This window comes from Ursus arctos, unplaced genomic scaffold (genome assembly GCF_023065955.2).
Source record: "Ursus arctos isolate Adak ecotype North America unplaced genomic scaffold, UrsArc2.0 scaffold_4, whole genome shotgun sequence".
Lineage (NCBI taxonomy): Eukaryota > Metazoa > Chordata > Mammalia > Carnivora > Ursidae > Ursus > Ursus arctos.
Genome location: NW_026623056.1, coordinates 2,629,007 through 2,656,391, shown reverse-complemented (window position 1 = coordinate 2,656,391; position 27,385 = coordinate 2,629,007). Strand labels below are relative to the sequence as shown.

Sequence of the window (27,385 nt, the reverse complement as noted above, 5' to 3'; positions counted from 1 at the left end):
ACTGAGCCAGCCAGGTATCCCACTTTTCAAATCATTATTGAAAACAAAATTTACATTGAAGAAAACTACATACACCCTTCATCACTTGAAGGTTGAGGGGTTTTTCCATTTTGTTTTGAGGGAAAACAGGAGTTAGTTTGCTTTTGAGGGAAGGGTCCGCTGAGATGTGGTCACGTGTATAGGCTTTACTTTTAGGTTACTTACTGTGCTCTTCCTGGTGTGAAATTGTGCTTATGTTATCTCTGTTTTATAGGTGAGATTACAGAGTGAGAAGAGTTAAGTGACTCCATTGCAGCCATACTTTTCAGTCAGGACTCTATTTCTAGACTCCAGGATTTTGCTTATGTTGTAACATAGACGTGGTAATAAAGAGATTGTATCAGTGCTTTCAAAATAGAAGAGCATCATTCCCAGTGATGTGCTTGGCCTAGGTGTCTCGGAGTAGTGATGGGCGGCAGACGCACGAAGCGGTTCCTAGAAGAACGGAAGAAACAAAACTTGACCCTCCCACCCAGGAGGAGCCCGAGTTTCAGGCTCCGGCGGAGCCGAAGCAGCACGGAGCCGACGCCAGAGAGCCCGAGGAGCGGCAGGTGGAAGAGGAGCACCGGAAGGCTCTGGAGGAGGAGGCGATGGAGCAGATCGGGCAGGCCGAGCGGCTGGAGGAACAGGACCGCGAGTGGAAGGACCAGCGTGAACCGCGGGAAGAAGCTGACCTGGGCGGGCACGCTCCCGCCGCCGGGGTACGAGGTCCTCTGCTCCTCGTCCACCAGGGTGGTGGTTTGTGGGCTGGGACGGGGGGTGTGGCTTCGTTTTTAAAGACTGAAAAAGCCTCCCCATCGATGACAATCCCTAAAAGAAAATCTGAGTGAGTTCACTCAGTGTTCTATGCACGTATGTAGATTTTCTATCGTCATGCCCAAAGCAGAGCCACTGGGTACCTCAGAAAGATGCCTGGGGGAACAAGAAGGCTGTTGGTGTGCGTGTTTCCTCTGTCAGGGGCGCCACACAGGGGAGCTCTGTGCTCCCCTCCCTTGAGCAGTAGGAGGAGAGATGAGCTCAAGTCCCACAGGCATCGTGAGGCCGAGAAGGGTCTCATTTTCTGTGATCAGAGGTCTCCTTCTCCCTGTTCACTTCCTCTCAAACGGTGGGTTGGCTTCTGCACATTCATCTTGAAGGTGGTTATTAAGTTGTCAAAAGGCTGATCTTACCCCTTAAGGATGCCCCCCCCCCCCGGGGGAGTATGTTTAACCAGTCTCTGCTCAGGCTCCCCCTACAGACCGCTCCTCTCTCACATAAATAAGGTTTTCTCCCTTTAAAAAATCCATTATTATTAGGAATCATACTTTGAAAGAACTTGAAGCAACACTGAACGCAGAGAGGTAGCTTTCTTCCGCTGTCTCTACGCTGATACCTAACAGCGGGCTACTTGGCCTTTACATAGATGCTGACCACCTTTTATTTATGACTCTGAAGCTGTGTTTGGCCTCAGACTTTCTAAGACTTCAAGCTGGTTGAGGCTTTGGGCTGAGTACATGGAAAGGCCTCTATTGCACTGCTATATTGCTGCAACCTTAATGTGGAGAAGCCTCTCCCAGTCTTGTGTCCCTCGTAGCGTTCTTCAAAAGTAATCCCCGCCATGGGTTTGATCTCCCTCACCCTTGCATCTTCTTTCCGTTGGTGAAAATCGCGTGTGCTTGTGTTGGTTGGGAGAGAGGGTGACGGAGGAGAGAGCAGTGGGCAGCTCAGTGGGAAGCAGAGTTTAAGAATTCCTATATCAGTTTTTCCTTTCATTGGAAGGTATTGTGTTCTCACTCAGTCTCTTTTTCTTTGAAGAAATTGGTTCTTTGCTTCTCCACCCTTACCTGAAATTTGGCTTTTTTTTTTTTTTTTTTTTACTTTACTGTGGGTAACCTGAGACTGGTTGTGCATTCCTAGAATTAATTGGTATCCCTGCATCTTAAACTCTTCATGGAAAAGCCTTAGCCACAGCTTCAGCTCACAAATTGCCCCAATTAATGTGAGGTCACCAAGTGCCCACTTATGGCAGAGCCTTTTGAACATAACATTTAATGAAGGTCCAAAACTGATTTCTTCTGTTGTGCCCTCTCCCAGGTGAGAGGGAGCACATTGCAAATCTGCCAAAATGCCCACAAATCAGGAAGATCAGTTACTCAGAGAAGCCAAGGGCGGCTCAGAGAGTTGGGAAATGGGTGACCTTGGATGACCTTGGACGGAGGGTGTAATCACGGTCCACCTGACAGATAGGGATTAGTTAAAGCAGCCAGCCCTGCCTCCTGAGTTTGTCGTGAGAAACAAAGGATGAGAGAACCCAGAGGTCCCAACTGTTCTTGCTCGGCCCCTGCTCGTTTTCCCTCAGGTATATCCTTCAACCAAGCCGGTCACCAGGTTCCGCTCGGCGTACGAGGAGCAGCTGGAACAGCAGAGAGTGGCCGCGCGGCGGACAGAGGAGGCCCGGCAGTTGAGGGAACGCCAGGAGGCTCTGCACCAGCAGAGGCTGCAGGGACACTCGTGGAGGCAGCGGCAACAGCAGCAGCAGCTTCTCGCCAGAGAGGGCGCCCCGCAGAGGCAGGCCAGCCCCGAGGAGGGGCGGCCGCAGCCCCCAGAACAGCTCCGGTAGCCTCCTCCTGATGGGTGTAGATAGCCCCTCCTCTTGTTCTCTTTATTTTTATGTATTTATTTGTTTTTAAAGAATATATTTATTTATTTGAGAGAGCGAGCACGAGGGAGGGGAGGGGGGGTGCAAGCAGGGGAGGGGAGCAGCAGAGGCAGAGGGAGAAGCCGACTCCCTGCTGAGCAGGGGGCCTGATATGGGGTTCCATCCCAGGACTCCGAGATCATGACCTGAGCCCGAGAAGGCAGATGCTTAACCGACTGAGCCACCCAGGTGCCTCACTCCTCTTGTTCTTACAAGCAAGTGGCAGACAGCTTTGTGTGTTTATTACCCACGAGTTTGAGCGTCTCCTGTGGCTGGGGCAGAACAACGGCTTGAGAATTAAATTTCTAAATATTTAATTTCTAAAATAATCAACATTTTCCCCCCTGATTAAAAGTGTTAGGTCTCCAAGCTTAGTTTAGGTCTCAAAATAACCTAGCAGGTTTTGTACTAACTTTATTTTACTTTATCATTTGAAAGGTGTTTTATCTCTTTTAAAGTATCCTTTGAAATTGTATCTGGAATCTTTATGAAACCTAATAGCACAAGGTTTAAAAAAAATTTGTTTATGACTTTTTAAAAAACATTGAAAATTTGTTTATTACTGCCTTTAAATAGAAATGACTTATGGCCAGTTGTGCCACTTAATTTGTCACTGAATTGTTGATGTTTGTGTCCCTTACAGGCAGCAAGCTCCTTATGATGCTATGGATCATGACATTGTTCAGGGAGCCGAGGACCAGGGCATCCAAGAAGAGGAAGGAGGTGGTGAGACTTCTTAGATGATGGATACGTTAATAAGATTACTTGGTAACATGTAGTATCAGCTCAGAGTAGTGTGCACATCTGAGTACACACAAAGGACATCTGTGTACTGCTCTTCTTTTTTGGTTGTTGTTGCTGTTATGTTTTTGGTAATCCTCCCAAACAGTGCACATTGGTGGCCCAGACAGCCCAAGATCATCTATTTCCTTTCTTATGTTTTTCCCGTAGTTTAAGCTTTTTGTATACCGAATTGTTATTTCTGACACATTATCATAGGGCTGTTATACTCTGGGAAATGGCTCCATTTTCGCCTTACCTTGGAAGCCTTTGGATCATTGCCTCTAAAAGTTTTTCAAATTAAGGCAATAGTAGCTTTCACTTGTGGTGAGCATCTCCTATGTAATTTATCAAATATCACTGACTGTATAATAGAACTAGAAAGTAACAGTCTCTCTGGCAGCTCTAACACTCAGCTATGTATCCTTTTTTAAAGAGTCTAAAAGAAAGTGATTACCCAAACTCCCTCTATAGCCTGTTCTGATATTTTATAGCCCTTCTAGTCAAGAAATTGTTTTCCTTATGTCCCCCTGTACAGCACTTTAAGCTTTCTTGTTCCATTATCAGTAAGATGAGAGAACAGTGTATTCTCTTATTTATTTAATGAATCCCTTGGTGCACTTGAAACCTGATGGTTGGTTACCTTGCATCCCTATTTTCTACAAGCTAAATACTCTTCATGTACTTAACCTTTCCTCTTACATCTTACTTAAAAAGTTGTTTGTTCTTCTCTTTGTATGCTCTTATCTAAATTCCCTTTATGGAAATATTTTTTTCCAAAAGCAGCAAGTAAATGTCTGTGAGCTGCAATTTGAGATGTATCTGTGTGGTGGCAGCCCTCCTCACTGCCGTATCAGACGACTCGGGATGGGCTGGATTTGATTTGAGCTCCACAGATGGGGTTGTTCTTTCTTTCATTTCCTGAGACGTTAGCGGTTTCTTCTTTTGGTACCTTGCTATTTCCTCTGATATTACCAAAAATTAGCTGATAATTTTAGCAGTGTCCAGTTGACTGGGCTTTCTTTTATTGAGAAAGTTTTGGCGGTTTTTTTGCATAACAAGGGGGAGAATGCAGCTGCTGTTGTAAACGTTTGTTTCGGAAGGTGAGAATGATGTCACTCACCCACGCTGTCTCCTTAGATACACGGTCTGGGAGAAGGACGTGGTTTTATTCAGAAAAGCTGAGATGTGCCCCGTGTGGTGAATTAACCTCTCTGGAGGAGAGACTGGGGGAGATGGCCTGGAGGAAAGCCCACTGTTGGCTTTTCTTTGAGTGAAAGGGCAGAACCCTGTCTCGTTCATCTGCACTGATGGTATTTCCTTCGGTTTGCTAGCCTACGAGAGAGACAACCAGCACCAAGATGAGGCAGAAGACGACCCAGAGAATGGACGTGAGCCCCAAGACCAGGGGCCGCAGGAAACCGATCTGGAATCTGAGGCAGATGTAAGTGTCCTCTCTTTCGGTCACGACACTTGGACACGCCCCAGGGAGGAAAGGAAACTTGAAGGTTTGCCTGACGCCACGCCTCTGGCTCCAGCTCTGGCTCCAGATGGGGCTGTGATTTCATCAGCGCGTAATTACCTCAGCGATGTTGTTAACTGTAACGCGGGGGTATGTGTGTGTGATGTGATGAGACTGGCCCAGAAGTTGTTCTGGGAAAACAGAAAAGGAGTTTTCCTCTGCCAACTTTTAGACTAATAAAATTAAAACTGAGAAAAGCAAAATTGAGAGGCATTGAAATATGTAGACATTCTGAAAGATGGTGGAAGAAAAAAAAAGCAAGTGTGGGAATTAGAGAATCTGAGAAAGGAAATGGACCGGTGTGGAGCCTGCTGACGAGTCCCCTGGAGCGTCATGTATGTCTTGTGACCATGTCACCTCCCAGCAGTCAGGGGCCATTTTCATCAAACCATGGACGGATGAGGATGTGTGGCTTGAGGAGCAAAAGAAAAATCTGTACCATGGTGCTATAGAAAAGTTCGAATATATATGGGTACAGACCTACCAACCAGGAATGTTCCTTGTGTTTACTGAAAGGACCCAGACTCTCAATTTCGCTGTGTGGCCCGGGGCCTGAGGCAAGCAGGGGTCCAGGGAGCGTGTTTTTGTGCAGATGTGTAGATGAATTTTATAACTTACTTTGGCTCTCCTGTCATCTTTTGCTAGTAAATCAACCACCGTGTTGATGAAATTCAATCTATACTGTCATATGGGTTCTGCTTGTATGGAAAGGAGGATCCATATCCTTCCTTGATAATCGTTGAGAAGGGCTTCCTGATAGCTGCCTGAAGTCCCTTGGATGGAAATGGCTTTTCTCCTTGCACAGGGATGTGGCCATGGGTCAGCATTTGTCCAGGTATGCTCAGGAAAGAGCAGGAGCTCCAGAGAGCGGGGAGCGGGAGGGAGCTAGAGACTGTGAGAGGGCAAGAGAGTGTCTTGCAAGAGGAACGAGAAAGCAAGTGCACACCTGACAGGTGGAGGGGCAGCAAAAGGATGCCCGTTCCAGTCACCCCCCCGGGAGGTGCTGTGTGCTTTGACTACTGGACTGTATAACACTTCACTCTTCCCGTTAGCGGTTTACACGTTCTCGAGGGCACACTGGTGGCCTTCCTCCCATTCCTTCTTTCAATTAGAAATTGTTAGCCTACTTGTCTCTCTGTCTCATCTAATTATTTTATTTTTTTTGGTTCCAGCTTCATTGAGTTATAACTGATTGTTTTATTTGAACGTAACAACCGTGCCTATTAAACTTTACTTGCTACTTGGCTAGACTTGGACCCAGTGTGTACATTTTGTGGGCTTTTGCAAAGGCTTTTGGTACTTTTTTTTCTGAAGAGAATGTGTTACATTTTTCCTGTGTTTCCACACAAATTATTGATGATGCACAAAAAGAAATCTATATAACGAGATTGTGGAGTAATTGGCTTTGTGTGAAGGCAATGATTTGTCACCCTATAGTCCCAAGAAAAGTGTCCCCTGCACTTGCGTGGACTGTATAACCTGGGGTTGCACATAGTAAGTCAGCTGAGACCGCGGTGAGCCCTTGACTATGTTCAGGGCCCCAAAGTGAATCAAAGTGGAGTCCTGTTGTCTGGACTAAATCTCACCCTGAGGCCTCATCTCTGGGAAGCATTTGCCGCTTCAGTCAAGTGTTCTGTTGGTGACCCTGGAGGCATCGGGAAGCTCCTCCTGCAAGCATTACCGTGTCTGCCGAGCTCGGGCTTTAAAATCTGAATCTTTATGAGGATATGTATTATTTTGAAAGGTGCTTTGGGAGTTTGAGTGGCAAATAGAGATCTCAAGTTGATCATGTGAAGGGCATTTGTTGAACAGCATCACTGAGAGCGGCCGGAGTGGGGGTTGGGGGAGAGATTTTTCAAGATACACTGCTGAAGACTGGGTCAGCTCATCGCGTTGTCTCCTGTCCCTAGCCAGGGCAGCTCTCTTTCTTGGTCATGTTTGTTCTACAGAAACATGTTCATGCTAGAAATCGAGCGCTTACTTTTGGGTGAGCCCCTTCTTGTCTCCTTCACAGCTCCTTTCTTAGGTCCTTTCTGGTGGGGCCTTCTCACTCTCGACGGCTCTCCACCCACTTAACATGGGAAAAATCGCTGGCAGGGGAAAGTTTGTATAAAAATCAACATACTCATGAGACAAGTTACAATTTGCCTATCTAAATCTCTCATTTTAATGATTTCTCGTACTTGGTCTTTTAGCTTTTATTAACTATTTTTCTTGTTGTCTAGTTACACTCACATTTCTTGTGATAGAATTTGGAGGACTGTCTCAGAATCGCTTGCAGAAAACAAGTGCTGTTTGTACTGCATTCTGATTCATTCAGCCTCTGACAAATAAAGCAGGAGTTTTATCTTTTGACGGTGGGATGTGTACTTGTGAGTGTTGGCAAGGACAGATCTGAACAATCTGGTGAAGGACGATTTCATTTTCTGCCAGTGTGTGGCCTTTCAAATGAAATTAAATTGGATCCTGGATTTTGAAGTAGTGGTTGCTTTTTATTAAAATTTTGCAGAGGGCAGCTGTAGAGGATATAAACCCAGCAGATGACCCTAATAATCAAGGCGAAGACGAGTTTGAGGAAGCCGAGCAAGTGAGAGAAGAAAATTTGCCAGATGAAAATGAAGAGCCCAAACAGAGTAATCAAAAGCAAGAGAACGCAGAAATGGAGGAACATTTGGTGGTAAGCAGACGCTAGTGCAGAGGCTGGTTTTAACCCGGGCGTCTTAATCCCTGCCTGGTTTGTGCCAAAGGTGAGCCCTAATGCACGCCGACAGGTTTGCCTCTTTGGTTGGGTTTTAGGCCATCATGTGAAAGGATATGCCCACACTCAGGGAGAGAGGTTAACACCCCTCCTAGGTTTTGTGTTGGGAAGGATTGTTCATCATTTCCTGGCCACCGATGCATTAAAAGTACCTTTTTTACAGCAGCAAGCTCGTTCTTTGTCCCAGCATCTCCACCGTTCAGTAACTTGAGCTTCCCCTTTTGTTTCAACAGATGGCAGGAAACCCAGACCAGCAGGAGGATAATGTTGACGAGCAGTACCAGGAAGAGGGAGAGGAGGAGGTAGGGAGGCGGAATGCAGGAAACTGGTCAGGATGCTTCGCGCATCACAAGCCCCTTGAGTGGCGGCTTCGGCTTTGACAGGCCTTCTATAGACGCCCTCAGAAAGCCATAGGTGGGCTGAGAAGAGGTCCTTTCAAGAGGAAATGGACTGTGGAAGTAGAGACATTTGGTAGTTAGTAACAAGAACAGGGTCATAGAATCCTTCCTTCTGGTTCTCACTAGAAATTTTGAACTGAAAAGAAGACATTCGGCCTTCTAGGAATGGTGGACATAGGTCTATGTGATCTTTCTAAGACTATTTTCTCCTGTTTCTTTCTCTCAAAAAGGAGAGAAGAACAAAGCTTTGCCTATTGAGGGGGTCTGGAGTAACCCCTGTAACTTGCTCTGTAGACATTGCCATAGTTCTCCCTCACAGGGGTGCCCTGCCCCACAGTGCCCATTAGAATACACTTAACACCCTCCAAAAATTTTTTTAGAGTCTCTACTTTTGCTTCTTCCCTCATAAGAATTTAGTGTCATAATGAAATTTAATGATAAAGAAAAGGAAAAATATGTAAGAAGCTCAATTGAATAAAATGCACTTGGGTGGAATTTGTTGTTTTTTTTTTTTTTTTAGATTTATTTTACTTTAGAGAGAGAGAGAGAGAGAGCATGGGGTGGGGAGAGGCAGAGGGATAGGGAGAGAGAATCTCAAGCAGACTCCATGCTGAGTGCAGAGCCTGAGACGGGTCTCAATCTCACAACCCTGAGATCACAACCCGGGCCAAAATCAAGAGTTGGACACTTAACCGACTGAGCCACTCAACTGCCTCATGGGTGGAATTTCTTTCTTTTTTAAAGATTTTATTTATTTATTTGTCAGACAGAGAGAGCGAGAACGTGCAGGCAGGGGGAGCAGCAGGCAGAGGGAGAAGCAGGCTCCCCGCTGAGCAGGGAGCCGGATGCGGGACTTGATCCCAGGACTCTGGGATCACAACCTGAGCCAAAGGCAGACGTTAACCAACTGAGCCAAATTCCTCCATGGATGGAATTTCCTAAATTTCATTTTAGTTTCCTTTTTATTGTTAACTTCTGGCCGATGATTGTTAATTAGTTTCAAGGAGCACCTGTCGTGGTGGCCCATCTGTGTAAGTGATGGATGAATGTGCTTGGTTGGAGCTGGTTCGTCACAGTGCTCTACTGTGGGGGCCACTGCCGCTCCATGCCTGGGGGTATGATACGAATGAGCCAAGGCCCTGTGTTTAGTGTCTCTCTGGCCCAGTAAAGCTCCGGTTCAGAGGGGCTGCTCAGCCAGGCTTCTTGCCGATGTGGGGCTTTAGCCTAAGGGGAACTGCATGAATGGAACGGATGGGCAAATATCAGCCCAGACAGATTCCCCCCACCCCTGGGGATCCTGCCCAGAGTACATGTGCTGCTCTACTCCTGTGCATAGTTTCTCGACTAGCCCCGCTGTTTCATTTTTGTTGCATTTGTTGTCCACTTCTCAGAGCTAATGCTAAAATTTGCACTTACACCAGAAAAACAGAAAGGGTTGTTGCTCTTTACAGCCGTTGGCAGCAGATAGCTCTAGTCATGTGCTCTCTGGCTCCATCTTTTTATTCTTTGTTCTCATCCTGCTGTTCATCCTGATCAAGATCCTGAGCTGTGTTATCACAAGAGAGCACTAGCAAAACTAGCAGCCTTGAATATTAGGACATTTGGCAAGAAAAAGGTATTCATCTGGACTTCTCTTGTAACAGGGTGTCTGGACAAATATTATTCTGTTTCATTATGTCAGATGCCAGATATCTTTGAGGGATTAAAAGAGAGGAGGTTCACCTTGGCTTCTTTTTAAAAATGCAGAAGGGTAAACATTAAATTTTAATCAGTATTTACTGATTTTTTTTTTTTTTATGTTCATATTATGTCGGTTAAGGTGGAGAGAGCACTCCTGTGATCCAAGCAGGTTTAAGGATAGGGAAAAAAGAAAGAGACTGGAGGGGAAGAGAGTGGTGACAGGCCGAGGTGAGGACCTCTGCTCTTCGACCCTCAGGTCAGCTGAGCCCACCAGAGCCTTTTTCTCTCCCTGCAGCAGGCCCCGGGTCCTGCTTCTCTTTCTCTGGTTCCCTGCTCTAAATTTCTGTCTGGCGTCTCTGTCCCTCTTTCTGGCCCTGTCTTGCGTAGGCTTGAGGTCTTGCATCTTCCCATGTCAGAGTGCTCTCAGCCTGCCTTTCCCCTTCCCTGGGTGACTCTCCTCTCTGCCCCGAGCGGCCCTTTCACAGGCTGTGGTGCATTCCTCGGTCAGTTCCTGAGATGATTAGTTACTGGATCTTGCTACCTCTTCCGGTTCTTCCCAGTTCTTCCCTGGAGGAGGGAGAAGAGTGGTTCCCAAATACCATTTAAGGACTAGTAATAGAGACAAAGTTCTCACCAGACTGCAGCAAAATGAGAAAGAGAGGAATGCAGTGCATGAGAACCCATTTCGTGTTGTTTATAAGTGATCCATGTGAGACATTTGTGGGGCGCTCTGTGCCATGCAGTGCCGTGTCCTACACGTCCTTCTCTGCATCGAGCCTCACAGTTTTCCAGCCGCCCCAACTGACTACAGGGATGTATGACCCATTGCTGTCATCGCTTCCCCTCCCGCCCATCCCACGTCACCTGACGTCCATTAGCATCTGCTCCTAGGGAGGAAGTGCGTCTTGCCAGGGCCCTCCCTGCTCAGAGGTCCAGCCCCTCAGACTTGTGACTTGAGCTCAGAGAGTGGGACCCAAGACAAGTGCGCTTTTCGGAAATTTGCACTGTCCCTGCCTCTCTTTTATCTTCGTGCGACAGCGTTACCCTTCTACAACATGAAAATGATGGCTATGAACAAGTGATCCTGGCTTATTGCTTGGGACATTCGTGTGGGGATCCCATCCCCACGTTGCTTACTTTTCAGATTTTTTATTTACTTATGAGCAAACAAGACAAGTTACGTCATTGCCAAAAAAGTGCTATGGGTGCTTAAAAGTGATTTAAATGTTCAAAAAAGTATATAAGTTAAATGACCGCTTGAAAACTCTGAGTGCTCATTTTCGCCAAATATAATTGAAAATAGATGGATCTGCACACTCGTGGGAGAGCGCGCACGGGGTTATTAGGCTCCCTGTCGTGGGACTGCCAGCCTGTGAGTCTCCGCAGCACTGAGCAGGCCAGGCGGCACAGCCCCCTGTTAACCATGACCAGCCAGCTGTGGTGTCCCTCACGGGACTGCTGTCGCCCAAGGCCTTTCCTTTGTCCCATTCCATGCACATCTTTGGATCCTAACATTCTGGACTACTTCAAGTTCAGCCTTCTGGGTCCTGTCTCATCCCATGACATCTTTGATCTGTAAAGCCAAAGCCCATTTCAGACTCAGTAGATCTGTCTTATTTTGGTGATTAAACTTTGCTACATCACATAGGGACTGTTTCTAAAATGCCTAAGACATTAGATTTCGGTGAATAAAAATGAGTAATGAGGAGCAGTGTTGGGAAATCTTTGACAAAGTGTTTGCATCAGCTTTATCAGGATACTAAAGAGGGTCGAATGTGGAAGACATAACTGGTGTGTCTCCATTATAAAAGAGTAACATTTGGCTTCTGTTATTAGTTTAAGCATATTTGAAAATTAGAAACTCCGTATTATTTTGTTCCTTTTCAGTAATGCCTTTTAAGATGAGTTCACATTACTTTTGTCCCAAACACGAAGAATATATTACCAGAATAATAATGTATATCTATAAACTTGAAAATTGCAAAATTTTCATTTATGGGTTCCCTAAATTAAAAGAGTAATTTACATCAGGGCTGCTTCTCTCAGATTCTATTGACAACTGATAAACAACCCCAATTTTTCTACACTAGATCTCCAGGGAAGAGAAGAAAGAATTTATGCAAGGGTGTTTATCTCTCTAGCCAGAGACACTCTTAACCCTGCACTCAGTCACTCAAGCTAGTAGCTCTCAGTCTTTGCTGTGGCTAAGAATCACCTCAGACAGACTACGTGAAAGGTACAGATTCCTGGATCGGACCTTACCCTTGCAGATTTTGATCTTACCTGTGGTGGGGCCTAGGAATCAGAGCTCCAGGAACACACTGTTTGGAGAAGTATTCCTAGAACAGGTGGACTCCAGGAAGTCTGAAACTCCTGAAATTTTTTTGTCAAATGATGTGTATCTGTGCCTATTTGCATACATTTGCATTTCTTCCCAATGTATTAAAAGGGCCCATGACTCCCGAGCCCCACCACACAGAAAATTAAAAATCACTGATTTTTATCAAACCCTTTTATTGTACAGATAAGAAATTTGGGCCTCAGAGAGGTTAGCTAAGATTTTGAAGGTCACACAGCTTGTTATTGTTGGAACCATGATTAGAGCCCACCCAGACCTGATTTTAGAGGCTATTGTAATTAAGTATACCAAGGATAGTAACTAAAGAATTGATATGGGCAAGTTCTTCTTTATAGAAGTTAGTGAATGCAGAAGGAATGATGGAATAAGAAAGTCACCATTTTTGTAGCCCCTAATTAAACCAAGTGACTTAGGCGCCAGTCATCAACGGATGACATCACTAGATGAATGGCGGTCAGGGAATTTTATCATGGCAGTTACCTTCTGAGCTCGCTGACCAACTTCAGCCTCACAAAAAGTGGGGTGAGTGTTATGTGCCTCCCAGTGTGATGAAAATACAAAATCTGCATCATCACCTATGAAAAACTCTTGCTTTGCAAATCAAATCTGAATTCATGTAAGTCTTTGACTTCCTTTTATAAGAAATGTGGGGGCTAGAGGAATGAGTTAAGTGATACCTTAAAGAAGCCGATGGATCCAGAGTGTGGGTCATTCTACAGGAAAACAAGTCAATAGCGTTAAAAAGCAGAACCGCTGTTAGGTATGGCCTTTGTTTGGATGATGATTAGACCAAACCCACTGTAAATAGACAGTTTGGGAATTTTCTGTTTTGTTTTGTTTTTGTTTTTGATTTTTGGTTTTTATTTATTTGACAGAGAGAGAGCATGAGCAGAGGGTAGGAGTAAGGGAAGAGGGAGAAGCATGCTCCCCACCGAGCAGGGAACCTGATACAGGGCTCAATCCCAGGACCCTGGGACCATGACCTGAGCCAAAGGCATTTAACCAACTGAGCCACCCAGGCCCCCGACAGTTTGAAGATAATCAGGAAACTGTTAAGTCAGAACTAAACATTAGATGATACCATGGGACTATTTATCAGGTGTGATTATATAAGAAAAATCCATTGTTTTTAGAGGTAGATACTGAGCTGGGTAGGGATGAAATTACATGATGTCTAGAATTTTTAAGAATGGCTCATCAAAAAAAAAAATAAAATAATAACACTGATTGGTGATGCAAGGGTGGCACCGTTGAGCTAACTTTTGAACCTTGGTGATGGCTGTAAGGAGTTCCTTGAATTATTTGCTTTATTTGTATGTGCTGGCAAATTTTCATAATAGAAACAAGTGACTTTATTTTTATACAGCCAGCATTTGGGAGCCAGGGTTTTAATCCAGGTCTGTCTGACTCCACAGCCCATGTTAGGGTTTGGCAGACTACAGGCCTCGGTCCATTTTGTAAGTCCGGTCTCACTGGCACATGCCTTTTTGTTTACGTCTTGTCCAAGGCTGCTTCTGCACCCCAGTGGTAGGGTTGAGTAGCTGCTCGAGAGACTTTATCGCTGAGCAAGCCTGAATATTTACAAAATCTGTCCTTTTACAAAAAACAATTTGTGGACCCTGATTTATATTCTTTCTCACCATATTGCAGTTTCAAGGCCGGTCCTTCCCAACCCCAACTAAACCAAGTTTGGTGTTCACTAGTATATTTTCATTATTAAGGCTACAGAAGACAGGCCTTTGTTCACTGAAATTGATGGGGATACTTTGGCAATTTAACGATGTTTCAGTTAGTGAGACTTTAATATATGTAGCCTGAAATTAGTAATTCAGTGTTTTCATCCCAAGTGGTGTTGTGAGATTCTGTGGTGAAGGGCAGAAGAGATGTCACAGACCACTGCTAAGAGCCTGAAGGTGAGATGAGGGTGTCTTCTTTTAAGCTAACGCCACTGGGACATGTGAATACAAAAAAAAAGCTCTATGACTCTGTCCCCAGAATGTATTTATTTGGTTCCATTGTAGTTTAGAGGCTGTGAGTCTGGCTGACGTTGGGGTGATTAGAAGAGGTTCAGGAAGCTGGGGGGTCGAGGCGTCTTTGAAAGATCATCTTTGTCAGCTCTTAACAAGCCAGGTTCCTGCCAAAGCTTGTATGGTGGGTTGTGGTTCATTCCTGTCACACCTGGGCTGGACACTTTGAAACAGCCCTTAATTTGTTCCTCTTTCAGTGTAACACCTGTGTGCTTTCCCTCCCTTGCCCATTTCTGGGATTTTTAACACCCCCTCCCCCGCCCCCACCCTCAATCTGGAAATTCTGTGTGTGATTCAGGAAGACTGCTCTTATACCGCTATCCTAGGACAGGTCAGGTTTTCTTTTAGTCCCAGGATACTACATGATGCTTAATGGATAGGCAGGATTTTTTTTGAAATTCAAGCAACTTTAATCTTTTGGTATGCATATGGTTTTGAAAATAGTTAAGCTAGAAAATATTTTACTTTATATTTTTGTGGAATGTGATCTTTAAATAGAGATTATTTTGCAAAAATATTTGCGTGCTTTCTTTGATTTGCATTTTGAAAAAAATAGTTGGGATCAGTGACAAACAGATAATAGTAATAGTGCACATAAGAGAAAACTACTTAAAACAGAAATAGCATGTTAGAACATTGAAGAGATGTAGGGATTTGGGGCAGTATAGTAACTATTTCATGAAGAAATTGAAATGATTGTGTTCTATGTTCTAGATATTTTAGCCAGAGAACTTTATTCTTAAATTATAAGATTATATATACACATTTTCTCTGTTTTCTACTACATCATGTATAGGTAATGGTGTCTGTTTTCTGTGCTGTTACAGAGCAGGTATTGTGTGCATTGATTCACTTATTCATTCATTGACTCTTGCATTCATCAGTACTTAAGCAATTACCGTGTCAGGTACATATCTAGGTATTGAAGACATTTGACTAAGACAGATGGTTCCTGTCTTCCTAGAACTTACATTCTGTCAGGGTCTTCAGACTTCTGCAATTCCCCCATTTTGAAAAGGGGAATTTTTAATTTTATAAGCTGAATTTCTTCAGGTGTTATACTTGTAGGGTTAACGCTTATTCAAAGAAATGAGAAATTCAAACGCAAAGGTCCTAGGGTCTGAATCAATGGCATTGATTTTTTGTAGGAGGTATATTATACATCTCTTCATAGCTAATAGACAAGTTAAATCTTTGACTCAAAAAGATTTTGTCTTTTTTCAAGTTTATTTTCAGTTTAATTTTGTTTCTTCTATTTTTAATAAAATGTTTGGAAATCAAAATATGTTGTTGCAAGTGCTTAAATAATAAAAGGGGTCACCTATTTCTGGTTTCTTTCAGGTTCAGGAAGATTTGACTGAAGAGAAAAAAAGGGAATTGGAACATAATGCTGAAGACACCTATGGTGAAAATGAGGAAAACGTATGTATAGCACCGAGATGGCGACCGCGCGTGTGCGCATGCGTCGGAGAGAGGTCTGGCTGGTCGGGTAGATCGCGGCGGGTCCGCTCCGGTGCCGCAGTTTCAACAGGCCAACCCAGCATTAGATTAGAAGAGACGAGCGCTGTTGCCTATCGGAACGTATTCCAGCAGTTGTTTCCTTTCTCTAAAACTGAATAACTTCACTTTTTTTTTTTTTTAAAGAGGGATATTTATATCACTAACTCTATACCCTATGTCTTCGTTTTCCCTTTTCCTTTTACCTTTAAGGGCGATGAAAAAAACAATGACGGCGAAGAACAAGCAGTTCGAGATGACAACCGCCCCAAAGGCCGAGAGGAACCCTATGAGGAGGAGGAAGAGGAGGAAGACGGCGGCGCGGCTGCGGAGAAATCCCAGCGACGAGCGGAGATGTAGGGGCCGGGCCGCGCGGACAGGGCTCAGCCGACGGGTCTTTTCAAGCTGCTCAGAAATCAAGCTGCCTACTGAACTCTAGGATATTTAATTACGAAAATTAAGAACTTAGACTTTTTTTTAACTTTTGTATTAGAAATGCTCATACATTTATATGAATATATTTTGATAACCTAGGTTAGAGCTTCTTTTATATTCAAGCTAAACACGAACAAGAAGAAAAACAAGAAAGCAAACCTTAGCCTTTGAATCTCGCTTTTCATAGATGATGTGATGTTGGAAAGGGCACCGATTTTGTATATTTCAGCTTGTTACTTTTCTATCTTCTTGTTTCCAGGTGTTCCGTTGTTTGCCTTTAATAAAATACAGGATTTCAAATAGGGAATATTGCAAAATGCTGTGTAGCCTTTAAGGAGAATGGCCAGTTTATTAACTGCAGCCTTTCTGAGGTTCTTGTGTATAGTTCTGATGGAATTTTCACCCCTCTGTATGCCTCTGGAATAAGGTCCACATACAGACATACAACTGGAAAGGCATTTTGGTTATAAAGACATTTTTTTTCAGTCTTTTCATATCAGTTAGAAAAATGTTTGGCTTTACTTTAAATCACTGCTGTTCTCGAAAGGAATTAGATTTTAAAACGAGATGGTACTAAAACTCATGCCTCAGTAGTCTGGACTTTGATATTCCAGTATTCAAACAAGGTAGGACGCATCAGTGTATTAACCTTCTTGAAGGACTGGCACCTTGTTTAATAGCTAATTTAGTGTGTGGGGGTGGTATTTTCTATGTGAGCACCCATTCAGTTTTTTTTTTTCTGAACTCGTCTAGTGATATCCTTGTTTCAATATCTAGTTCTCTACAGTAATATATCCCCATAAACTGTGTTCCTCAGTCTGCAAGCACTTTGATGACAAGTAGGGATGTGAAGGCATTCCAGATTATACAATTGAATAGGGTTAATTTTGGTGATATGATAGACCCTCAGGACTTTTCTGTTTGCTGGGATTGGAGCTTGTGTTATGCCCATATATGGCATTTTAATAACTACAAAAGTGCCCTAAAATAAAAGAATTAAAAATCAAAAATTTCTTTTGGGATCGAGACATATTTGTCTCTCTACATGAAGATTTTTAAATATATAGAATTAAGTAATATAATTCATATGTGTGTGGTTTTATAATCTCTCAAACTAATAAAGACATTTAATTTCTACCATTTTTGTATGAATGTAATGTTAGTTTTTAATAACCACACTCATGTATGGTTTTGATTATCCCAGTGGAGTGATTGTGTATGTATGCATAGGAATGTTTTGTTCAAATATATTTTGGATTTTCAATAATCATAAATCAAATTTACCTTTATGTATAAAAACCCTTTATGTAATGTAAAATGTATAATATTGTACATAATATTCAGAATACAATTATTTTGGTAAATTAGTTTGTATTTTTAATGTCCCAGTTGCAGTATTTAATTATTTGAACTATATTGAAACTTGGTAATAGTCAATAAAGCTATAAAAAACAAGTGCTAAATCTTTTAAAGTCTGTGATTTCTTATTAGTTTCTGATCTTATTCTTCAGTTCTTTTTTATAAAAGGAAAAATTTTAGGAGGTACAAGTATAGATTAATGAATTATAAAATGCCTTTCCAACCTGTTCCTACTTTCCTTCTCTCTCTCTCTAATTGGATTGGTACTTGATTTTCTTTCCCCCTTTCCTAAAGAAAGAACTAAGAATTGTTATTTTATTTGAGCTAGTTTTGGGGGGAAAAAATATAAATAGGTACAGAAATGTAAGAGACTGTTATGTGAGCACCTTCAAAACAAAGAAACGCATCTTAAATCCCCCCTAGGAAAGCAACCAGCACAAACCATTCTACTCTGTACGTCACCAAGTTCCTGTCCCATCCTAGCTAGTGTTTGGAAGAGAACTGATCAGTCGGAGTTGAGCTACATTAATGAGATGTGCAGAAATAAAATGTCACTTGTATTTATCTCGCCAATTAATCTGTGACTTTTGGTGCAGCCAATAAATCAAAGGATTCGGTCCCAGTGACATAGTCAGGAGGGGAGAAAAGGCACATTCATTAGGGACAAGTACAGTGGAACACAAAAAACTACATTAGTACAATGTAATGACTATATTGTAAGCGTGATTTTAAAAGATCCTTGAGTAAGTGTATATTCTGAACCATGGGTAAGTTACAGCAGCTCACGTTCATAAAGGAAAATTATTGACATTTATTGAATGCCTTCATAATGCAGGCAGTGTGTGAATAGGACCCACTTTATCCCCACAGCAATCCTTTAAGGTTGATGGACTCCCCCTTCTCACAGCTGAAGAATTTTGCCCTCCTGGAGCATCTGACATTATTTAACTGCTTTGAGTTCTGTTTTGTCTCAAGTCCTCTCATGACATCGTGGTACACCCATACTGTGGCATGTTGCACAGCCGTTAAAAAAAAAAAATAGGTCAATTTCTATTTCTATTCTTGAATCCTCTTTTGTCTTCTATTGTAGTATCTCTTCCTAGTTTTCTTCTTACCATCCTGGCTGCTACTTCTCAATCCCCACCCCCCACCAGATTCTCTTCATGCCCTTAAATATTAGTGTTCTTCCACTTTTGTCCTAGAGGTCTTTCCCCATCTATGTCTTAGACGCATGTCTCCTGATCCATTTCTTCAGCCTAACTTTCTATGACCCATTCCACCTCAAATTTATGATTTTCAAAGCTGAATTTGCCCTTCTTCCCCACCTAAAACCTGCTTCTAGGTTCAGTATCTCAGTTCGCTCAGCTTCCCAAAACAGAAACAAAGTTCGTCCTTGATTCTGTCTTCACTCCCTACAGATGCTACCAAAATGCCTTTAAATTTGCCCTTTTTTTTTCCATCCCTACTATCCTGATTCAGGCCACTGTTACCTTTTACCTGAACTATTAGAACAGTTCCTTAACTTCTCTCCTTTGCTCTTTCCTACCAATCCCAAAAATTTGTGCCAGTGTGATCTTTCTAAAGATAACAGTAACACTCCCCCATTATACAGTTATTTAATAAATCGCTATTCCACATAGGGAAAATTCCAAACTCTTTAACCTACATAATCATGATCTGGCCCCATCTTATCTCTTCAGCCTTCTGATTTACATTTTAATACTGAATCATGATAAATCTGGCTCCTTTTTGTGAAGCACATTCCTCTCTTAATCTCTTAGTAACCAACCTTGACCAATGCCAGAGCTATTGTGTTGTTAATTTCGGATAGCTGGTGTCTATTTTCTCAGTTGAGTGGAGAAAACAGTCTACAGAAGTAGAGAACAAAGCTAACCCACAGAGAGAAACCAAAAGCACAGGCAGAGGTAAGAGTGGTGGCATTTTTTCAGTCCCTATATCTTGCCATCCTTGATGCCAGCCAAGTCTACCCATAGCTTGATGAGTGAGCAAATAAATCCTACTTTTTCATTTGAGCTCGTTGAAAATGGATTTGTCCCTTGCCATCTGAATGTTCCTGACTAATACTTAATATTCAGTTCCTTCAAATCATTATGCTCTCTTGTATCATGGTAAATTCACTACCCACTCTCTCCAGAAACACTGTTCAATCCCTATTCACTCTCTTCTTGGCCTGACTCAGTGCTTTAGGTCTCCGTCTGGGACACCTCCCCCTCACCCCTGTCCCCCAGTCCAGGCTGCATACCTTTTCTGTGTCCCTCTGTAACAACCTGTATTTCATACCCCGGTACTCTCTGCAGTGTAGGGAAACAGCCTATAAACGGATCTATTACTCTTTTTGACATACATGTTCTGTGAGGGTGGAGACCTTATTTCTCTTGTTTATTGTTGCAACCCAAACACTGATACCTTCAAATAGTCAATATGTACTAGGTGAATATCTTACAGTCCTCATCTAAGAATGTTGATTATTTCAAGATCATACAATGAATAAGTGGCAGAGCTGGGATTCCTTCCCAGGTGAATCTGATTCCAATGTTAATTGCAAATATAGCCAGGGTTGAATGGATCATTATCCAGTGTCACATTCTGAGTTTCATATATTAAGGTGTCCTTTAAATTCTGCAGAAACAAATCTAGCGGGAGTCAAAAATTTAAAAAATGAGCAAAACCTCAGCCATAGGGTCTTAAGGAGGAACCAAGAAATTGGAATTATTTGGTCAGAGAAAGATACATGGTCAAAGGAAAATGTAACACTGTTAATGTCTATCTTCTTAGAAGCATCGACTACAGTGTGAGGAATAAAGAATTTTTTGAGAAACAGGTTGGTGGAGTTATGAAATCTAGAGAGGTTTTCAAACCAGAATGCATTAATCAATTAAGACTTACAAGAGCCCCGCCCAAGCCAAGGAAGAGATGTAATGTTCTCTAGAATGTCCTTGGGTCTTGTGTCAACCTACTGTGGGAGGGCCAGTTGGTGTGGTGGGGTAGGCCGTGTGTTCATCCACCGGTTGTCCTTTTGTCTGCATCCCGTTCTGCTTCTGCTCTTCATTTGTAGAAAGGCCTAATCCTGTAACCACGGAATTGGTCCCCAAACCAACCATTGGGCTCCATCTTCTGGGATTTCTTTCTCTTTTTTTCTTTCTTTCTTTTTTTTTTTAAGATTTTATTTATTCATTTGAGAGCGAGAGAGAGAGAGACAAAGACAGAGAGACAGAGCACAAGCAGGGGGAGGGGCAGAAGCAGACCTCTGCTGAGCTGGGAGCCTAACGTGGGACTGGATGCCAGGACCTGGAGATCATGACCTGAGCCAAAGGCAGACACTTAACCATCTGAGCCACCCAGGCGCCCCCTTCTGGGGTTTCTCTCTGAGGCTTGAGAGGAGAAATGCTCTCTGCCTGCTCTGACAATGGCAGGAAACGCACATCTGGAGCTTCCAAGAGTCATACTCGTGACTCCCCGTAACTCTTCATGACTCCTCCTTGCAGCAGGAAGAAAGGAAGCTAACACAGAATGAGGGGCAGGACTGGGATGTTAGGGAGGAAGAAGAAAAGTGGGAAAGGGAGCGAGACAGAGACAGAATGATAAAGAGAATGGTATTCAAATTCCCAGGTTCTGACATCCTTTGGTTTCCTCCCTTTTTTTTCCCTTTGGTAAGTTTGAGGTTCTTTTCAATCACATACAACCTAAAGAATACTGATGACTTCAGCATTACATATAAAGTACAGTATTTTGTATTAGCTTCATTTCTTCCTGTTGCAACTGGCTGTTCTTCATGTCACAAGAAGTAAGACTCCTAAGTTCCAGATGTATATTAGATAGATAGATGTTAGATAGATTGATAGATAAATAGATAGATAGATAGATGATTGATAGATGATAGATAGATAGATGATAGATGATAGATAGATAGATAGATAGATAGATGATAGATGATAGATAGATGATAGATAGAAAGAAAGAAGAAGATTAGGCTGAGAGGAAATCCTTGGCACTAACTTTTAGTTATATTGCCCTAAAAGTAGCAAATTTTAGTAAATAATGACATACTTTTTGCCAATCTCTTGATCTTCTTGTTTTCTCTTGGATCTGTCTTTAAGGCCCAGAGAGTCTGTGTTGAAAGCTTTAGGATTATTTTAATGAAGTTAAGAATACCCATATATCCTCCTTCTTTAATCTACACCAAAGATTGGCAAACTTTTTCTGGAAAGGGCCAGACAGTCGATCTTTTAGCCTTGTGGACCATAGAGCTTCTCTTGACTACTCAACTCTGCCATTGTACTGTAAAAGTAGCCAGAGACAATACATTAAGGAATGAGGATAGCTCTATTCCAATAAAACTCTGTTTACATAAACAGCAAGCAAGCTAGAGTTGGCCTGCAGATTGTAGACACCTGTTATATATGCTTTGAATGCTTGCTATAAAAACAATTATGTCAATAGAAAACAGAGCATTTTGGATTTTCAGGTATCAAAGGCTTTCTATTTCTTTCCTGTAATCCTTTCTATTTAAAGTTGGCAAGCACTCAATGTTATCTCAGCTGCTGCATTTGTACACTATTTTAAGTAATTGGAATGAAATACTTTTGTCCTTCACCATCTTGGCTGACCTTGTTCTTACCATTCCCTATATGTTACTAATGGAGCTTGAAATTAAATGTCATTTCTGTTTGTCTCTTAACACATACACAGAATTCTGTATAAGGTACATGCCTTTTAAAGAACTGATCCTTTGGAAAACATGGGTTTGAGCAAGATGAGATGACTTCTTTTGGTCTTTTGTGTGTTCTTTCTCCTTTTAAGACTTAAGGAATGAGAACCAATTACCACAACTGCCCATTAATACATTAATGATAATCGAATTTGTGATCTCAACTCCAAAGGTTTTTTTGGGGGTTCTGTAGGTATTCTGATTCTTGTTAAGTTTATGCATCCTAGTAGAATTAGATTTTTTTTTTCCATAAAGGCAATTCGAACACTTTGTATTCCTTTAGCTCTGGTCAATTACCTCCTGTGTTAGTTTTAAGGCTTATCCACAAAATCTTTAATAGTCATCTCTTTAAGAGGTGGAATCTAGTTCCCATTCCCCTGAGCATGGACTAGACTTACTCACCGACTTCTAACAAATAAAATTGAAGGGAAGGGACGGTGTGTGATTCAGAGATTAGGTCACAGAGACAATGCAGCATCCTCCCTGTTCTCTCTTGGAAGCCAGCTACCATGTCATGAGGGCATTTGAACAGCCTTATGTTGAGACCTGCATTCGTGTGGCAAGATATTGAGGCCTCCAGCCAGCCAACAGCCAGTGAGAAACTGAGGCCCCCTGTCCACAGCCACCTGAGTGAGTTTGGAACAGACCCTCCAGCCCCAGTCCAGCCATCAGACTAGGCAAGTGGAGTATAACCTCAGTGGAAACCCGGCACCAGAAACACCTAGACAAGTTGCTCCCAGATTCCTGGCCCACACAAACTTGAGATAATAAACATATATTCTTTTAGGGTTTGGAGTAATTGGTTACACAGCAATAGATAACTAATACATCTTCTAAGGAGTGTTTATAACTCCAAGTGGAGAGCCCAGTGGTGAAGATGATGGGCAGCTGTGTGGTGGAACTGGGCATCCAGCCAGTTGCTTTGCTGGAAGCCAAGTCTAGATGCAATGGTGACAGAAGATGAAGTTCAACTTAATGACTTAAATAAATTTAACCCAATTTATTTGTTCAAATTATTAGATTATTTTTAACACAGTGTTACTCAACTTGGATTGACACCTGAGGAATTTCTAAGCTAGTGATACCTGGTCTCAGTGCTGCTAAGATCAGATTAAGTTAAAAGTAGGAAAGGGTAACGTTCCCTCCCCAACATCTCCCTACCAGATGATTAATTACAATTTAAATTCTGGGATTTCTATATGAGGCTTGATAAGAGACATGCTCTCTGGCTGCTCTGATGGTTAACACAAGCTTCGGGCCAACCCTGCAAAGCACATATTTATAGGCATCAGACACACACACTACGCTTTCCTGACGTCTCCATGAAGCACAGATCCCTATCCTTTCAGGCATTCTAGGCAAAAGATGTGAACGACTTGCTCAGGACAGATCCCATAATATTCCAGGCACAGATTCAGCTAGATTTCTGGCCAGATCCTGTGCCTGACAGTCTTCCTTAAGAGGCCCAAGTCCTCTTGCAATGGGCGCTAGGCTTACCAGGTGCTCAGACCTTTCTTGGGGTGGAGGGAGGAGCCAGTACCTGTGCAAGACTCCCTCCAGCTCACCCACCGATTTTGAATACAATTCATTCATTTCTAGAATGAAAAAAATGTTTTTATTACTGATGGTACTATCTAACAAAACAGTGCTGATTTAAGTGAAGAGAGTAAAAGATCTTGTGATAGTGGCCTCTGGAGTGTAGGCCCTCATGAGACCACCTGTTTCTCAGTCCTGGATGCAGATTAGAACCACCAAAGACACTTTTTAAAAAGAGTCCTGTCCTGACCCCAGTCTAATTAAACCAGAAACTCTCAGGGCAGAGCCTGGACATTGGTCTTTTTAAAAGGCCTCTTGATAAGTTATCATCACGAGGGATTAGGGTGGCAGGGAGGTGTGACCCTAAATGGAGTGTTTTGGGTGCTAACACTCTTCTCTGTTCTGACTGTGAGAGTGGTATGCAAATCTGTACAGGTATGAGGACTCTCCGAACTGTGCAACAAAAGAGAAGGTCAATCTTATTGTACAATTTTAAAAATAAAATATCTCTTAAATTCTTTTTTTAACCTTTTAAAAAAAAGATTTTATTTATTTGAGAGAGAGAGAGCATGAGCAAAAGAGCACAAGCAGAGGGAGCAGCAGAGGGAGAGGGAGAAGCAGGCTCCCCACTGAGCAGGGAGCCTGACGCAGGGCTCCATCCCCCGGACCCTGTGATCATGACCTGAGTCCAAGGCAGATGCTTAACCGCCTGAGCCACCCAGGCCCCCACTATTAAATTCTTTTTGAAACCCTCAGATGATTCTAATGCACAGCCAGCATTGGGAGATCACTGGATTAGATTCCTTCAAGGGCTGACCCACCATCTCTGGGACATGTATTCATAGTTCAAGCACCAGCAGTGTGAACTTCCTGCATTAACAAGCCGCCCCTACCCCACAAATGCACATATCCACGTAGACAAGCGCACCATACCGTCTATCCTGAAGTATTCGCAAGTAAATTAAAAATGCTATAGTACTGAGATAGAGCTGTCTTTCCCTCATTCACACTGGGGAATGCCAAACATTGCAGTGGAGAATTGTGCACGTCAATAGTTCTATTAATCTCTGCTCTTGGAGAAAAAATTCATAATGCAATTGCTTTGCCTCCAAAATCACTGTTTCTCAAACCCACAAACTGTGGTTTTTAAAGAATAACAAAGAATCCCAAAAGGAGAGTAGTTTGGCAGTTGCATTAGTTTCATGTCTGAGTAAGATCATAGGAAGAAATAAATACATTTTATATCACGAAACAGTGTGCATGAGTATGTGTGTGTATATCAGTGACATAAAGGCTTCAAGAAACAGCTCGTGCCTTTTCTATTCTATCTCATGGCAGTGTTGGTCATGACTCAGTATCTTGATATCATGATGCATAATGGTGAGAAAATCACAGTTAAAATACTCTGGGAGAAAATAACTGTGTCTGTGCTCCTTCCAGCCACGTGACAAGGAAACAGACAGGGATCTGACCCCAGGCTGCACCATTCTCTAGCTTTCTGAAGTGAGGCAAGTTTCTCAATCTTTGCGCACCTCCACTTGCTCACTCCTAAAACGGGAACAATTGCAGCAGCGCTCGGTTTGTGGCTGGGACCACCGAATCCTCATCTGCAGCACTCAATTCCAAAGCTTCTCTTCCCTTCTTTACGTCTATGACTCACTGAGAAAGAGACAGGACATGGAAGCTCTGAACTGTTTCTTAGCTTAGAGGCCAGAAGACTAAACCTACAATTTTTTTAAGGTTTTATTTATTTATTTGAGAGAGAGCAAGCAAGTGAGCACGAGCAGGCGGAAGGAGCAGAGGGAGAGGGAGAAGCAGACTCCCCGCTGAGCAGGGAGCCCGATGCGGGACTCAATCCCAGGACCTGGGATCATGACCTGAGCCAAAAGCAGATGCTCAACAAACTGAGCCATCCAGGTGCCCCCAAGACTAACCCTAACCTATTGGTTTTTTTATGTTGAAAATCAATTTTCGTTTGTTTTTTAAAATTATTTTTAATTATTTTTATTTTAATTCCAGTGTAGTTAACATAGTGTGTTATTAGTTTCAGGTGTACAAGATAGTGATTGAACAATGCTGTACATTACTCAGTGCTCATCATAAATGTACTCTTAATCCCCATCACCTATTTCCCCCACCCCCTACCCACCTCCCCTTTGGCAACCATCAGTTTGTTCTGTATAGTTAAGAGTCTGTTTTTTGGTTTGTCTCTTTTTTCTTTGTTTTAACTTCTACACACAAGTGAAATCATATGGTATTTGTCTTTCTTGGACTGTACTGTTTTACTGGTTTTTTTTTTTTAAGATTTCTTTATTTATTTGAGAAAGAGAGAGAGAGCAGGGGCAGGGAGGAGCAGTGGGAAAGGAGGAGAATCTCCAGCAGACTCCCTGCTGAGCACGGAGCCCGACGCAGGGCTCGATCTCAAGACCTGGAGATCATGACCTGAGCCAAAACCAAGAGTCAGACGCTTAACCGACTGAGCCACCCAGGCACCCCTTAATGTTCTCCTTTAATGATAGTATGTGGTAACTAGGACTTCTCAGAGCTTTCAATATATGAAATATTCAAATATCTTAGCAACAGTATACACTCTTTAGTCTCCAGTGATTCAGGACACTCTGGCTGGAGTCAGAAAAAGAAGTTAAGCAGCTGTTGTGTGGCCAAAGAGAATTGAGTAGTTAATACAAACTGAGTAGCCCCATCTACATCCTTACTTTCACCAGAAATGTTTCACTTTTATGGGTTTGCCTTATGGAAAACCAGTAGGACACGAGGGAAAATGAGATGATCATTCTAGCTAAGGAAAAAGTTGTGCCACGATTCTCAGTAGAAGGTCTGGGAATGGCCAAACAGCCTGGTTGAATTCCTCACCACCGTTAACTCACCTCCACAGCATCCCTGGGCATTTGAGGACCTAGCAAACTAAGCAAAGTATATTCAAATATTCCCAAGGGCACTTGCTAAAACTTTAGAGATTGGAAACATATACTACATGTACGGAAATAGACGTCATGCAAAATGCAATGTTAGTGCCCTGAAGTAAACCACAAGGCAAAGCAGCTAACGAGAGGTTCAGCCTCTCGTTTCTACTGTTTGGGTCAGGGGCAGGGCGGGACAGTGACTATTTATTCACAGTGTGGACTGCAGTACTAACTCATGAGCGTGTGCGGTTTAGCCCCGTGTCTCTTCACGCCAAGACCAGAAACCCTTCTGAGACAAGGAGGAAAACATAATGACCATCCAAATTGCATGGTTCACTTAGGGTAGTTCAGTAAATTTCAGTCTCCAAGCTGGGTTTTAGATAACAAAAGCTATTGAAAAGGCTGCTGATCCTGAGAGAAAAGCAGGTGTTGGCTCATGACCTCAGGAGTTCCCCGGTGAACTCTGAAAGTGACCCCTGCATGGGGAGCGCAGGGCGGGGAGGGCCAGAAGAAAGAGGCAGGCCAGGTTGGTAGGGGCCGGTTTAATAAGTAAGGGAACCTCCATGGGAGGCTTGTCTTAGGCACTGCAAGAGGAGAAAACCTCCACACCTGCCCACCAAATCCTAAGCGTGCGTGTAGAGGCCTTCACAGTGCAGCCCCGCACACCG

At 42.9% G+C, this 27,385-nt stretch overlaps 1 protein-coding gene across 11 annotated transcripts in view; it reads left to right on the top strand.

Moving 5' to 3' along the window:
* The window catches only part of GOLIM4 (golgi integral membrane protein 4), a 75,987-nt gene extending 58,352 nt beyond the window's left edge, over positions 1 to 17,635 (top strand). For 2 of the 11 annotated variants that reach the window (XM_026499086.4, XM_026499077.4), the window contains 8 exons: positions 432 to 740; positions 2,378 to 2,634; positions 3,360 to 3,439; positions 4,831 to 4,940; positions 7,528 to 7,695; positions 8,010 to 8,078; positions 15,582 to 15,662; positions 15,951 to 17,635. In XM_026499086.4, coding sequence (XP_026354871.1) covers positions 432 to 740; positions 2,378 to 2,634; positions 3,360 to 3,439; positions 4,831 to 4,940; positions 7,528 to 7,695; positions 8,010 to 8,078; positions 15,582 to 15,662; positions 15,951 to 16,097 — 1,221 coding nt within the window. In that variant the 3' untranslated portion in view covers positions 16,098 to 17,635. Of the gene's footprint in view, positions 1 to 431; positions 741 to 2,377; positions 2,635 to 3,359; positions 3,443 to 4,830; positions 4,941 to 7,527; positions 7,696 to 8,009; positions 8,079 to 15,581 lie in introns of all 11 variants that reach the window. The other 9 variants (XM_026499081.4, XM_026499073.4, XM_057306548.1 and 6 more) reach the window with 5 other exon arrangements.
* The last annotated feature ends 9,750 nt before the right edge of the window (positions 17,636 to 27,385 follow it).